General features: G+C 38.0%; 1 protein-coding gene across 1 annotated transcript; it reads left to right on the top strand.

Annotated features, from left to right (window-relative positions):
* Positions 1–660: 660 nt before the first annotated feature.
* LOC149818381 (oligopeptide transporter 5-like) lies at positions 661–15554 on the top strand. The gene is made up of 7 exons (XM_089985635.1): positions 661–980; positions 3032–3471; positions 7754–7851; positions 8501–9073; positions 10334–10592; positions 13250–13432; positions 14793–15554. Exons 1-7 carry the CDS (start codon positions 899–901, stop codon positions 15411–15413), a joined length of 2256 nt encoding a protein of 751 aa, XP_089841761.1. The 5' UTR covers positions 661–898; the 3' UTR covers positions 15414–15554.
* Positions 15555–16040: the final 486 nt, after the last annotated feature.

The raw sequence follows: 16040 nt of genomic DNA, 5'->3' as shown, positions 1-16040 counted from the left end.
GAGATGGATGGTGGTAGTGATGGTGAAATGGTGAGATGACGTAAAGAGTATACAAATAAATTTTCTTTTAGTAGGAAATATTCTTTCACCTGTTCCATGGAAGAATGTTTCTTATCAAAAAGTGTATTTTTTTAGAAAAACTCTTCAAAGTGTAAAAGTCTTTTGTTTAGAAGAGTTGAAATAATTTTTTCATTTTGCATCACTTTTCTTACATCTTTCTTGAGAAAAAAACTCTTACAGAAAAAGAAAGTTTGGCCTACTAGAGTTTTTTATATGAGAAACTTTCTAAAAGAAAGTTTTTGGCTTGTTTGTGTAGCATGAGAAAAATAAAATGAGAAAATGTGAAAAAAATGACATTGGAAGAGCGTGGCGGTGATGGTGAGATGGGTGATGGAGAGTTTAAAAATAAATTTTCTTGGTAAGAAACATTCTTTCACCTCTTTTATGAAGAAATGTTTTCTATAAAAAAATGTACTTTTTAGAAAAAACTCTCTCACCCAAAAAGTCTTTCGTTTGGAAAGATCCATTTTGCATCACTTTTTATAGTTTTCTATAAAAACAGCCGATAAGTAGGCCGATTTTTTATAATTTTTGCTCAAAAGAGGAAAAAAAGAAGGCTGAAAAAAAAAAGAGAGCAAAAAATGACACGTTGAATCATAGAGTGCGGACCGTCAAGCAAAGTGTGGAAGCGTATAAAGAAAGGCGGTGAGAGGATGGTGGCGCCGCAGAGGATCAATTAAGAGTTAGAAGGAAACGCGCAGAAGTCAGAGACGGACTATGGTATCTTACTTATAATAGTGCTTGCCTTGCCTCTTGCTAGAGAGAGAAAGCAAGAAAGAGAGCGAGAGAGAGTTGATTAGCAGGCTGAGCGTTTTGTTGGGATCTTGTATCTGATCAGATGAATGGTTCAGGGGTCACTGATCCATCAGCAATGGATGGGGATCACCTGCCGGAGAAGCTCAAGGAAGCCAAGGAAATGGGTGAGTTGTTAATTAGTTTCTTTCTTCTCTTTGTGTTGGTTTTTCCTTCTGAATGTTCTGTTGGTGGTGTTCTATGGATACAGAGGAATTATGAGGTAGTGACTGGTTTAGATGAGCCATTTTTCAGGCAACTATACCATTAAGGCACTCTAGATCTGTGTCTGCAACTTCTTTTTGAGATGTGTCTGCAATTTCTTGTTCTACTGTTTCTTTGGACATTGGATTACTGAAACAGTGAATACCCTTTTTGGTTTGTGTGTTGAGGTTTGTTCTGCAAATTCACTTGCTGGAGATTCACTGCCAAAACACATCCAACAAGAACTCATTTTTGGACCATCTGTCACGTGAACTCTCTCTCTCTCTCTTTCTTTGGTTGTCTGTTGGGGATGGCCATGGTAAAAAATGCACCCTATATTTTGAAAATAACGTGAATGTAAGGCTATATTTTCAAGTGCTATTAAAAATGAAATATTTAAAAGAAAACGTTTACTTACACTTTAATTTTGCTTTAAAGCTTTTTTTTTCTTATTTTAATATTAATTGTATGTTTATTACATATATATATATATATTATATCTTTATGTACTTTGTTTTTTCAGATTTTGTGAATAAATTAAAACTTTGAAAATATCACGATATTTTTCCTAGATCGAGATTTGTGATTATGCTTGAGATCCCCTCCCATGGCACTTGTCCATATAATATTTCCTGTTCAGTGGGTGAGATTTCCGGTGGATATGCAGTTTGGCTTCATTATCCTTTTGGTGTTTTGGCCTTTTCATAATGACGAGTAGATGTGGGGTGATTCCTTTTTCAAACATTTTTTTAAGGGTTCTCTTTACGGCAAAGGGGGAAGAGAAACATGCACTTGTATTTGTTTATTTTCCCTTCTTGAATATTGTTAAGTGTCAACACAAAAGGGAGGGGAAAAAACTGTTTTAAGATTTTAAAGGTTATAACTTTTATTAAATACTATGGTTGGTGCATACTTTTGAGTCTTCCTCTCTACCATTTGTTTATTATATAATACCATAAAAAAGGAATTTTTTTAATTAAGTACCGTTCTTTTCTTTTTGTTTCCAGCTATTATTTTATGGGCACCAAATAATTTACTCTCTCTCTCTCTCTCTCTAAGTTTTATTGGGCCTTGCCCTCGATACAGCTGGTTGCTACGTTTATGACTTTGTGGTCTAATTTAAGTGATCCCCCATGTTCTTGATGCGGCATACTTGCCTTTACTCCTATATGGTGAAAGATTTCTTTTTGAGAATATAAGACAGCTTTCATGTTAGCTCATATTGTGGGTAATCTTCTCTCTTTCACTAGAAAGAGGATTGTATGCCTTTCAAAAAAAAGAAAGAGGATTGTATGTATATTCTATGACATCCTAGCCGTCTAATCGGAATGTATCCTGGCCGTTCACATTCTCACCCGTTTGTCCATATGATCCTAGCTGTTCAGATCCATTGCTTGTATGGCTAAGATCATTTATGTATTATTAAAAAAATAAAAAACCTCACCTCTTTTATTAGATAGGTGGGAAGCTCACTTCTCAAAAATTTGTTTCACAAGCACAATACTTCTGGCTTCTGAAACTTGACTAGAATCTTGATTCTCCCACATTTCTCTTATGCTCTCCAAAAGCTATGTTCTCTCACTCTACTTTTTATGTTTTTTTATATGTTTTCTTTCTACTTTCTCACTCAATTTCACGTGCTTTCTCTAAATTGGCAATCATCATTTTTAGATTTTATTAAAAATTTAATTCTTATAAATAATGAAATTTAAGAATAGTCATTTTTATTTTAGTTTTTTATTTGTGTTTCATTTGAATTACCATTCAAAATTTATATTGTTTTTTTATCCTTCACTTCTCGCTTTCACTTCTCGTGTCGTTTTCTTTTTGGTTTCCTAGTCTGCAACATTGATCTCATCTCATTGAGCTTTAAGGATCCATGTTGGTCCCCAGTTGGCTTTGTGTCCATACAAAACTAGGAGCTATATTAACGCAAAATTCTTAGTATAAATGTGTTGTGGTTAATTTTATGCAGATGATTTGGAAAATTCACCAATTGAGCAAGTCCGGCTAACGGTTCCAACCACTGACGATCCGTCGCTGCCTGTGCTGACATTCCGGACATGGGTCCTAGGCTTGATCTCATGCGCACTGCTAGCCTTCTTGAACCAGTTTTTTGGCTACAGGCAGAATGCACTCTACATATCATCCATCTCGGCGCAGATCGTAGTCTTGCCGCTAGGAAATCTCATGGCAGCTACACTTCCGGCAAAGCCGATCAGAATCCAGGGGACCAACTGGAAGTTCTCACTGAATCCAGGTCCGTTCAACATCAAAGAGCATGTCTTGATCACCATATTTGCCAACTCAGGCTCCAACTCCGTATACGCTGTGAATATCATCACCATAGTAAAAGCCTTTTACCACAGAGAACTGCATCCACTCGCTGCATACTTGTTATCACTGACAACACAGGTGAGTTTTTTTACTTTTTACCTTTCCCTAGCCTTTTATTAGCTGCACCTTCATTTTTTTATTTTCCATATATTATTTGCTCTTATTGATTGCTATATATATATGTATATATAAATAATGTGTTCACATGAAAACTTTGAATCTTGTTGGCATTCAAACGTTCACACTTGACCATGTTCAGTAAATTACAAAAAGAGTAGCCCAACTTGCAGCCTGTTTAAAGACTACTACCTAACCTTTTTTAATTGCATTTAAATAACTTGATTTTTGTTGTCTTTATATTCATTGAAAAGTTAATTTAAACCCCTAGGGGTGCTGGAATTTTCTGCACTTTTTTTTGATATTCTTATCAGCAGGATATTTAGAAGAAGAAAAAAACTGGAATTTCAAGATTTTATTTTTTGGGTATCATGTCATGTGGTAAGTTGTTTGTAACTAATATTTCCATATTTTGAAAGACAGCAGCACTGTAGCAGACCCATTTACATTAGATCCCAGCTTTAGAGTAACTCAGTTAGGCTCATCCCCTATGTCATCCATCATCATACCCCATCTAGGATTCAAGTTGTTTTGATCAAATCTAACCAGTTTGCTGGATTCAGCATGGTCAATTTGATAAGGAATAAACCCTTGGACTTTAATTTTTGTGAAAAATATGATTTTTTAAATCAAGAATTTTTGGTGTTTTTAGTCATTGATTTTTGAATCGCCAGAAATTCCTACACACAGGTCGGATTCTGGTGACTCGAATGTCGATATTAACCAAATGGATCATGAAGGTCAAACTAGATCAAAACAACTTGCATCAATAAGATCTAGGGCTGGGCGTGGGCATCAGTTCGTTCCGGCCCCGGCTCGGGCCCGTTTAGAGCTCGGCCTGCCAGACTTTAAGTGCAGCCCAGTCCAGAGATGGCCTGATTCTTAACGGGCTCAGGCTTGAAGAGCAGCCCATGACCCGGCCCATTGGGCCCAATGGACCAATGTGAAGCGGTTTGGGCCCGACCCTGCCCGGCCCAAACCCAACTAATTAGTGCAACTAATTAGGTAAATAATTAACAAATTCTCATGTACTCAACTAATTATCTTTCTAGTTTTCATAAAACTAATGCAGCTAATTAGGTAAATAATAATAGTTACCAAGTTACTATGTAATTAATTAATTTGTATTAAAATTTTACATTATTGATAATTAATAAATAGTTCAGGCTGACTCAGATCAGACCCACGTATGCAATGGTGTGGGTTTTGTCCTAGTAGCTAACGGGCTCGAGCCTAAAACCTTGACCCAAACCCGTTCCATGGCGGTCTGGGTCGGCTTGACCCATTCCCACCCCTAATGAGATCCCAAGATGTGGTACGACGATAGGGACAACATAAGGGATGAGTGGAACCGATTTTCGGGATTGGTTTATGTAGTTCTTATCGGCCGGGTTCAGGCATGGTTTTTCTTATAGTGAATCCGATTAGACCCAGGTCCAAACCTGATACCATACCCGAAAATCATCCACCTGGGTCCGAACCAAACCCGACCTCTTGACACCCCTACCTTCAACTACCACTCTACAGCTTGTGTATGGATTCAGATGCTCCACTTGTGAGATCCATTTTCCCATTGCATCATCAAGAATTTTTTTTTTTTGATATTTATATAGAGAAACCATCCCTCGGATCCTAACATACTGAAATTTACTAATATCGGAAAACTTTTGTGAATACATTTTTCAAGAATTAGTTATAAATAGATTGCCAAACACTCCATAAAGGGACCTAAACGGGGTCATGTTTATCAATATCCAAACAGTAAAAGGGCTCATCAAAGTCAAAGATGTCTTTTGTAGGGTTAGGGATGATCCACCACATGTGGGAGAAAAGTGACCTACGTCACAACCATTGTGGGGTATGCCCTATTGTTGTTTAGCAATTATTGTTTCTTGGGTTTTGGGGAGGAGGGAGACGGTGAATCATGAGATGTCTGTGTTGCTCTGATTGCTTTTCCTAAAGTTAGTGGGTATCAACTGGTCAGGTTTGGTTTGGACTTAGATGAAATCAGACCCAGACCTGATTTAAGATACTAGTACTGAGTTTGATCCTGGTTCAATCCGACCCACAATGAGAGAAACCATACTTGGATCCTATAAAGATTACATGAACCAAATCCAAATTATACCCGACAACTTTAGTTAATTTTAATCTTTTTTACATTGAAAAATTGCAGATCTTAGTTGGAACTTGGGTCGGGCCCAGGTCTGGTATGAAAGTTCACAAACTATACCCAGCTCCATATATTAATCAGACCCAAAGGGTCTGACCCAGATTCTATTTGAACCTTCTTATTTATCACCAAACCCTAAACCTTATAGGATTTGGTATGGGTCGAATCTGGGTCAAACCTGACTAGTTAACTGGTTATATAAAAGCGACTTTTGCACAAAAAATAAAAGAATATCACAGGCATATGATGAGAAAGATAGCTGAGTAAAATAAATGGGCTGGAATATTTTTTGCCCAAAAGATGCAGCCATACAGCCTTACCACGTTAAGCACATGACCTTGGTGAGTTGGTGTTAATGTAGCAATGTTCGATGTCAGACACACGACAATCATAAATAGGGTGTTAATGGGTCGGGTTTGGTTCCGATCCAGGTAAAACCAAACTTAAACCAGATTTTCAGGTATGGTATTGAGTCTGGACCTGGGTCTAATCGGTTCTGCTATAAGAGAAAGCATACTCGGACCCGATAAGAACTACCGGATAAAGTTATATTTTTTATTATTTTTACATTGAAAAATTGCAGGTCTTAATCGAAAGAAACACGGGTTGAGCCCAGGTCTGGTATAAAATTTCACAAACTATACCTGGGTCCATGTATTAATCAAACCTTCGGGTCTGAACCAGGGTTTTAATCGAGTTCTTATTTGTCACATCATAGTGACAAACATTTTTTTGACAAAATCTTGTTTTTCAAAAACTCGCAGGAAATTGAAATTTTTTCATAAATCTTGCATTTTTTGGCAAAATCTTGGCAATAAAAAAATAAATTTAAAGTATAAAATTTATTTTTATAAGAAAGTAATAATACAAATTATTTAAAATTAAAAATACATGATTTTTCATGATAAATAGCGGTTTAGAACATAAATATTGCATTTAAATCACGGTATTCATGTTTATTTATAAATCTTGCAATATTTTGAAAAACTCGCAAGAAATTGCCGTTTTAAACTTAATTCTCATGATATTATGGTGAGATTTTCATAAATCTCACGGTATTTGTCACTATGGTCACCATACCTGGATCCTATAGGGTTTGGTCCGGGTAAACCTGACACCCCGGATTTTTTACTTCTTGTTTTTTGTATAGTTCTTTGAAATTAAAAATATACTAATTCATCATTATAAGAAAGAAAACAGCACACATTTTTAAATTTGATTGTGAAAGATGTTATTATTATTTGATTTATAATATAATCTGAATTAATAAATAGTAAGGTACCATTGTTTGACAGTTTCCAAGAAAATAGAGGCCTATATCAGGAAATTAAAAAATATGAAGCCCAGTTTTGGAATAATGATCACAAGGTTGGCCCTAAACAATTTTACGTCCATAGTCCATAGTCCATAATAAGAAGTTCAGAAAAGTGAAAGCCCATTTTGGGATTAGGGGCAAGAGGCTGACCCCTAAATGGAATTTTTGTTTTAGTTTATTTTTGCTTTGTTATAATTTTTTTGGTGTATATAATTACGTCTGTGTATGTGCGCTTATGTATATATTATAAAAAAAAAAAGTTTATTGTGTCAGAAATTTTAGAAAAAATATCTTTAACATTTAATATCAGGTTGAGATTAGGTCTAAATCAGAAAACAACCCTTAATAAAAAAAAAAGTGAAAAGTAATGGATGATAGCAGCATCTTGTCAGAGTTGAATTTAATTTTTCTCAACAGACAGCTGTATCAAATAACTATCTGTTGAAAAAAATTAAACTGTCTATCGAAAAAAATTGAATAAACTCTGACAAGATGTTGCTATCATTCATTACTTTTCACTTTTTTCTTATTAACTATATCAAATAAATGGTTACTTACCATTAATGGAGGCTCCACAGCTTGTATGGTAGGAGCAATTAGTGCACGTCAACTTACACTGGGAGGTCGCAAGTTCAAATCCCAATAATATGGTTGTATAACTAATGAGGGTCTGCTTAACCCGATCTTGCCTATAAAAAAAATCATTGCTCTTAATAAACTCTCTCTCTCTCTCTCTCTTAACTATGAAACTGTAGATGCTGGGATATGGGTGGGCCGGTCTCTTTCGCAAGTATCTTGTGGACTCTCCTTACATGTGGTGGCCCGCCAACCTTGTCCAAGTTTCTTTATTCAGGTACTCTCTCTCTCTCTCTCTCTCTCTCTCAGGTGGCTGTTGTTCTGGTAAGGGTCGGGCTAACCCTAGCTTATCTTTGAAAAAAAAAATGTGAACGTGACCCTACTTAATTGGGGTTTGCCTAGAGCTGGGGGGTGGGTCCCGTGCGCTTCTTGGCAATATATAGTTCTTTGTCAAAAACAGAAACGGCACCACCGAGGTGGTATCCCATGTGGTAAGCAGGATCCTGTGCCACGCTGAAGGCCCAGGTTCGAATCCCTCTGCCACATGGGGCTTAAGAGATTTCTGGTAGGGGTCTGCCTAACCCCAGCTTGTCTTTAAAAAAAAAAAACAGAAAAACAGAAACGGCATATTGAGTACAATTGCATGGTAGTATTTCAAGCTGTGCTGCATTGTTGGCTATAGCCAAGTGGCAGAGGAGTTGAAGTGACACGCATGCATCAACACATTCACAAGGCAACTCACATCTTATGCAGACGAGAATGGGATTCTATCATATGCAAAAGTAGTGACACATGTAGCCTGTGTCTTCCAAGCTGCATCACATCAAGCATACGAAAAAGTGTCAAGCTTTCTAACTGTGTATGATAGAATCCTGTCATATTGGGTATGACGGATCCTTCATGCTCTCAACTTAACTGTCTCACAGAGCCTTGCATGAGAAGGAGGTGAGGCGCAAGCGTGGCACCACCAGGCTCCAGTTCTTCCTCATGGTCTTCGTCTGCAGCTACTGCTACTACATCGTCCCCAACTACCTCTTCCCTTCCATCACTGCCCTATCTTTCGTATGCTGGATCTGGAAGGACTCCGTCACCGCGCAGCAGATCGGCTCCGGCCTCTCCGGCCTTGGCATAGGCTCGTTCGCCCTCGACTGGTCCACGGTGGCCGGATTCCTCGGCAGCCCGCTCGCCACCCCCGGCTTTGCCGTCCTCAACGTCATGGCCGGCTTTTTCCTCATCGTCTATGTCATGCTCCCCATCACGTACTGGTCCAACACTTACCATGCCAAGCGCTTCCCCATCTTCTCCTCCCATGTCTTCGACAACTGGGGCAAGCCCTATAACATCTCCCGGATACTTGACCAGAAGACCTTCCAATTCGACGATGCCGGATACAATGGCTACAGCAAGATCCATCTGAGCATCTTCTTCGCCTTCACATACGGCCTCAGCTTCGCCACTCTCGCGGCCACAATTTCCCATGTTGCTCTCTTCCATGGAAAGTAAGTCATGCTTAACTCCTTCATTACAAAAATATGAGTGGTATTCTGAAAATATCGTGATTTTATTGCTATATAATCGTAAAAGTATTTTGATACTTCAAAAGTTTTCTTATCTTGAAAATATCGTGATATTCTCCAGATATTAAGCATCATAAACACTTTTAGATTAATGACATTGTGACCTAAAACCAGGAAGGCTTGATTTAAGAGAAAACTACCCACACTACGAATTATGTAAGAAAGAATTGAAAAAATACTGAAAAATAATACGAAATTGCAAGAACTTAAAGAAAACATGAAATAACTGAAATTAACTTAAAATAATAATTTCAATATTTTCATAAACTTTGAATTGTCCATTCTAGACGAAACTCTCAAGACGAGGTCTCCCAACTCTCAATCCAAATAAACTACCTAATTTGATAAATTCTTAAAAAGATAAAAACTTTTGTTAATTAAGCATAAGGATCCAATATCCATTACAAAATGACCTAAATATGCCAAAAACATCAAAATAGATCCAAACGGATCCTCCGAGTCTCCTGCTCGTTTCATACTTACATATAACACCATGATCCCACCAACTCTGCCTACATTGGACCTTGGTTCATGAACTACGACGATGCAAATGGATCAGATTTGGTCAAGCTTTCGATACGATATATACCGAATTAATCTTGGATATGGATCTTAAAATTGAACTTTAGTGTGCATTCATATGATCATATCAAGTTTGGACCTATATATGATCAGATTTATGTTCCAACTTTTTACATGCTAAACTCTTGTTTACTGTGAACTAATCCTATCGTTTGCACTTTTTACATGCTAAACTCTTGTTTCCTGCATTTATTTTTTGCGAGATTCATTATTACCATATAATTTTGGATCCAGATCTCAACTTTTTGCTGGAATCTAAATTGATTAATCTAGACTTGTATTTAAATTTGTTTCTTAAAATTCTGATTTGAATTCAGTAGTTATAACATGATCCAGAGAGTATCCAACTTGTTTGCACCCTGCCTAGTGCTGTCAAGGGCTCAAGTCTGGTTCTAGATAAGATCCAGTTTGAAACTGCAGATCCAGACCCGTATCCAGTGATCTTCCCAACAGAACCAGGTTTCCCTGGTGACATGTTAAACAACCACCTGAATTCCTCATGGTGGGAAAATATATGACACCAATATATAGCGACCCATTCAAGTTCAAGAAGTGCTGAGAATCATCTGAAAGTAAACATGTTTAGCGTTATACATGCAGGTCGATCTGGCGCCAAACCAAACAGGCATTCACCACTCCCGCCGGCGACATTCACACAAGGTTGATGAAGAAGAACTACACCGTCGTTCCTGAGTGGTGGTTTGGCTTGGTCCTGCTTTCCATGATTGGTCTGGCTTTCCTTGCCTGCTTAGGGTTTGGGGGCCAATTGCAGCTCCCATGGTGGGGGATTCTCCTTGCTTGTGCTGTGGCCTTCTTCTTCACCCTCCCCATTGGTATCATCCAAGCGACCACTAATCAGGTAAAGTATGATATATCAAAAGATAAAGGTTGTCCGCAAGGGGTAAGCCCACGGAGTTTTGCACTGTCAGGACAGAGACAGTAAGCACCACAGGCAAAGCCAGCGCAGCTGGGTCTCTGATCTTGGGGGTGGTTTTTTCGTATAAAATATATATATAAAAAAAAGAGATAGGGTTGTCAAATGGATAAGATGTGACCCAATCCCGATCCATACTTTGGCAATAAAAAAAGAGATCTGATTAACTATGCAGGTCAGACCCATAGGATACAATTAAAATACCAAGAGAGGTATAGCTTATGAAATTTCATATGACACCTGATCTCACCCGAGTTCCAATATTTGAGACCCGTAAGTTTATAAAAACCATAAAAGAACATTATTTTATTGGCTCTTCTCCAGGTCTGTTGGTGTTGTCATATGAGATCTGAGTATGCTTTTACCTGTAGGTCCGGTCATAACCAGAACCAGTACCAACACCTCAGAGTCTGATCCAAGGTTTGGAGCCACCTGGGTCTGGTGAAGGTCCATGTATTGAGATCCAGACCTAGTTTTTTGAACAAGAGTCTAGGGCTGGTAAACAAGCCTAACAAACTGAACAGGGCATGTTCGGGCTCACTGGATTGAGCTCGTGTTCTTTTTTAACCGAGCCAATACTTAAAATATATATTTTCTATATATTACACTTAATAGTGCATATTTTATTTTGTTTACTAAAAATAGGGATCATGAATTTTGAATAGAAAATTGGTATTTGGAGCCTCAAAAATTTATGAAAATTGTACACATCGATTTTTGAAACTTATAAAAACTTATCTATGCATCAGAATCAAATGCTCCAATAATTGATTCCTATAAAAACAAGCATATAGATGGCATTTGTATGGTCAGAATTTTGAAAAAAAATCTAATAAAACGTTCATTGAGTAGGTTTGGGAGGGTTTTCCATTGGGTAGGTTTTTATTCCTCTCTCTCTCTCTCTCTCTCTCTCTCTCTCTCTATATATATATATATATATATATATATATATATATATATATATATATATATATATATATATATATATATATATAGCTTTCCCTAGCCAAACACCCTGCATTCAGGCTCAACTCGTTTAAGCTAAACGAGTAGCTCGTGGCTTGTTTCACCTGCTAAATGAACTGATCACGAATGAGTTCGTGAAGAGCTGAGTCGCGCTCGTTAACCAGCCCTACACGAGTGCAACCTTCTTTGCCAGATTTGGATCACCCTTGTACTATTGACTCTACGGCCCGGCTTGGTCAACGAATGTTTTCTGCAACAGCCAAAGGGTCACAACTTGGGCTAGCCATACTGGGGATGCAATTGAATATGGTACGATCCAGATCATGTCTTGACCTGAAACTGAATCCCCAATTCAAAGCAATAGACCCGAATTTGGATCTGGGTGAAAATAAAAACCAATGAAGTAGACTAATAGAGTCTTGGACAAACTTGAACTGCAACCGGAGACTAACAAGTTTTTTACATGCAAAAAGTACAAATGAATCGGATTTAGTGTAGTTCAGAGAATATGTAAAAATCTAAAATAAAATGTGATGTGAATCCAAATCCGAAACTGAAAGAAAAGTCTATTTGGACGTATCCTGATCTCCTAATCAGATTAATCGTTCGGTTATTACACTACAAGAAAAATGCAGATTAGCGACAGACGTTATCTATCGCTAATCCGTCGCTAACGTGTTTAGCGACGGAAAGGGTCTGTCGCATAATCTTGGTCGCTAAATAGCGACAGAACTAATCTGTCACTATTCTGTTGCTAATTAGCGACGAATCATGTTCGTCGCTAATCCGTTGCTAAATAAAGACTGATTTGATTTTGCGACAGAATGTAGTCCATCGCTAAAATTTAACGACGAATACGTATCCATCGCTAATGTTTGTCGCCAATTTAGCGATGGTTTAAATTCTGTCGCAAAACATCAGTTGATTTAATTTAACGACGAATAATATCTATCGCAAATTTAAATCAGCCGATGTTTTGTGACAGATTAGCTACAGAAGTTTTTTCGTCGTTAATTCTACAAATAATCTGAATTTTAGCGACAGATAGTTTTTTCTAGCTAATTCATCACAAATTTGCGATGAATTATTTTTGTCGCAAACTTCCGTCGCTAATTAGCGTTTTTCTTGTAGTATTATTTTGAAATCTATATTCTAGTATAAGGTAAATGATCTTGATTAGAGTTGTACCAAACCGGATCCATTTGCATCACTAGACCGAACTCACTAGTTGAAGAATTTTGGCAAAGTGATAATCCTAGCGAATGTTGTGGATTGTTCGAACCAATTTGAGCTCTCCATGATTAATCTAGATCAAACATGAGCTTAAATTTATTTTTTTTGGATAATCCAAGATAAAATCCCTTCATCACCCACTGCACATTGGGTGGCCTTCGGTTGGTAAAACCCTTAAGGTCCTCTCTGCCCACCCGAGATTACACCTAGTTTCTGCCTTGTGGTAAGAGACGCCACCCATGGGTTTTGAACTTGTGACATCCTGTCAACTTGCCCTTGTGGGCGACATGAGCCAACTTGTTTGTTGTCTCAGTAAAGATACTGTTCTTTCTTCCTTTTTCCATTTTTTTCTTATTGATCTAATTTAAGGAATGCTGGTGCAGCAACCTGGCTTGAATGTGATAACGGAGTTGATCATAGGGTACATATATCCGGGCAGGCCTCTGGCCAATGTGGCCTTCAAAACTTATGGCTACATCAGCATGACTCAAGCCCTCATGTTCCTTTCGGACTTCAAGCTAGGCCATTACATGAAGATTCCACCGAGGTCTATGTTTCTTGTTCAGGTTTTTTCTTTTCCTCTCTCTCTCTCTCTCTCTTTATATATATATATATATATATATATATATATATATATATATATATATATATATATATATATATATATATGTGTGTGTGTGTGATAACTAAATATGTTTACCTACAAAATATGTTTATTGGTATGAACCAAGATTTTCGTAGTTTTTTTTTTTTTGAAAATTTCACCAGACGGATGTGATCTAGATGCTTTGTTTTATAGAAACAAACTCTTAGATCATCCGGAATGATTTTTTAAGTGTTGAAAATCAACAACTTAGAATTTTCATAAATATTCTGATCCGATTATGATGATCCAACAGTCGATTCTTAGCACATGGACCGCATCAAATGCAAAAAACCTATGAAAGTCATATTCATACCAGTAAACATATTCCAGTTTTCCTATGTATATAATTTATTTGTAGCTTCTAAACAGTTTTATCACATAACCATCCTAACCACTTCCCCAAACACACCCACAGAGGCAAGCATTTTTTTTTGAAAGGCAAGTTAGGCAGACCCCCACCAGTTATTATTCAACACACCACTGGGCTTTGAACCTGCAACCACCCACCACAAGGAGATGTGCACTGACAGCTCCTACCAACCACACAGGGCCCCGTGGGTAGATACAAGCATTTTTTGCTTAATCTAAACTTTAGATGTAATTTTTATTGCTAATTTCACTAATAAATCATAGTTTGGATCATATCAATTTGACTAGAGAAGTTTTTTTTTTTATCAAGTTATAGTGGAATATGAGCCATTGATTTTTTGTCACTCTAAATCACATCTAAACATGAAAGGTACTTCATCTAGTGCGTGTTTTCTGCCAAATATGCTAGATAAAATATATCTGTACGTTCACATTAAGCAAACACTTACATATATGCTGTTTGAAGCCGGTTAGAAGATGAGGCCATTTGGGGCAGCCTCTCTCTCTATATATATATTGTCACTGGAATATGAGAATTGAAATATGAGAACTAAAATATGGGCATTTCTATTACTTTATTTTGCAAATCCAACCATGTGGATGTGCTTGGCATGGTGAATTTGCTAATAATCAACCATTGGATAGTGTATTTTGGATGAAAAATGTGATTTTTTAATGCTTGAATATTTATGAAGATTATGAGCCATTGATTTTAAAGCCTTTAAAATATCTCGTTTATGCATCAAAATCATTCAAGAGCTGGTTCTTATAAAACCAAGCATGTAATCACATCAGCAGGGTTAGATTCAAGAAAAAAAACAAACAAAAAATCCATGAAAATAGTAGTTCACATATTAGTTCTCATATCTGCATTGGACGCTAAGCTTGTTGACCTGGGTCCTTTTGCACAGCTTGTTGGCACAGTGGTTGCATCATCGGTTTACTTTGGCACAGCATGGTGGCTGCTTTCAACAATTCCCAACATTTGCAACACTGCCCTCCTCTCTCCATCAAGCCCATGGACATGCCCAAGTGATGATGTGTTCTACAATGCCTCCATCATATGGGGCGTGGCCGGCCCACTCCGGATGTTCGGTCGCTTAGGAGTCTACACCAAGCAGAACTGGTGGTTTCTGGTCGGCTTGCTCGCGCCCGTGCCAGTGTGGGTGTGCTCGCGCCTGTTTCCAAAAATCAAGTGGATCAGACTCATCAACATGCCGATCTTGATCGGTGCAACCGGTATGATGCCGCCAGCGAGGGCAGTCAACTACTTGGCCTGGGGAACAGTTGGTGTGTTGTTCAACTTTGTGGTGTATAGGAAGTACAAGGGATGGTGGGCTAGGCACAATTATGTGCTATCTGGTGGGCTGGATGCAGGGGTGGCTTTCTCTGCTGTACTCACCTACTTTGCTCTACAATACAGGTCCATCTTTGGGATACAGTGGTGGGGTACAGATTTGAGTGATCACTGCCCTCTAGCACACTGCCCTACCGAGCCTGGGATTGTGGCCAAGGGTTGCCCTGTCTTTTGAGCTTAGGAAACGGGCCTTGTATAAGTAGTACTCAGCTTTGCTAATGCTATAGGGACTGTTGATATCAATGTTTCAAAGAATGACTTCTATTATGATGGAAAATTATTAAGATTGATCATTATGAATAGGATTGATGCTTGTTATACCCTGTTTTTCTAGAGATCCGATCAATGGAAGGTGAAGATGTCAAAATGTACATAAAATACCATCTAGGATTGATCACAATGTACATAAGTACCATGAGGTCAATTTGGGATGAAGCAATGGAAGGTGAAGATGTAAGTGATTTGACAGATCACCTGATCTGCTCTCTGTTTTCTCTATATACATCACAAGGATACTCTAATTCACTCCCATGTGGTGTCCCCAATATTCTGCTCTTAGAGTGTGTTTGACCGAGGATAAAGATAACTTTATATCCTGAGGAAAAAGTCGCGGGGTACTTTTCTCCTCAAGAAACAGGAAGAAAAGCCTCCCGCCAACACAAAGGACCCGTTTGCATGTCACGAAAAGGAGAGGTTTCTGTGGAATGATGCAAAACCCCACACCTTTTTTCATGGGACCCACAGGTGCCAGCTTTTCCACTTGGAAAACGGGCCGGCCAAAATCAACGCACTCTAAGAGCGT

This window comes from Nuphar pumila, chromosome 13 (genome assembly GCF_984573655.1).
Source record: "Nuphar pumila chromosome 13, dmNupPumi1.hap1.1, whole genome shotgun sequence".
Classification (NCBI taxonomy): domain Eukaryota; kingdom Viridiplantae; phylum Streptophyta; class Magnoliopsida; order Nymphaeales; family Nymphaeaceae; genus Nuphar; species Nuphar pumila.
Note: the sequence above shows the minus strand (reverse complement) of the source record. Positions and strands in the feature narration are given on the sequence as shown.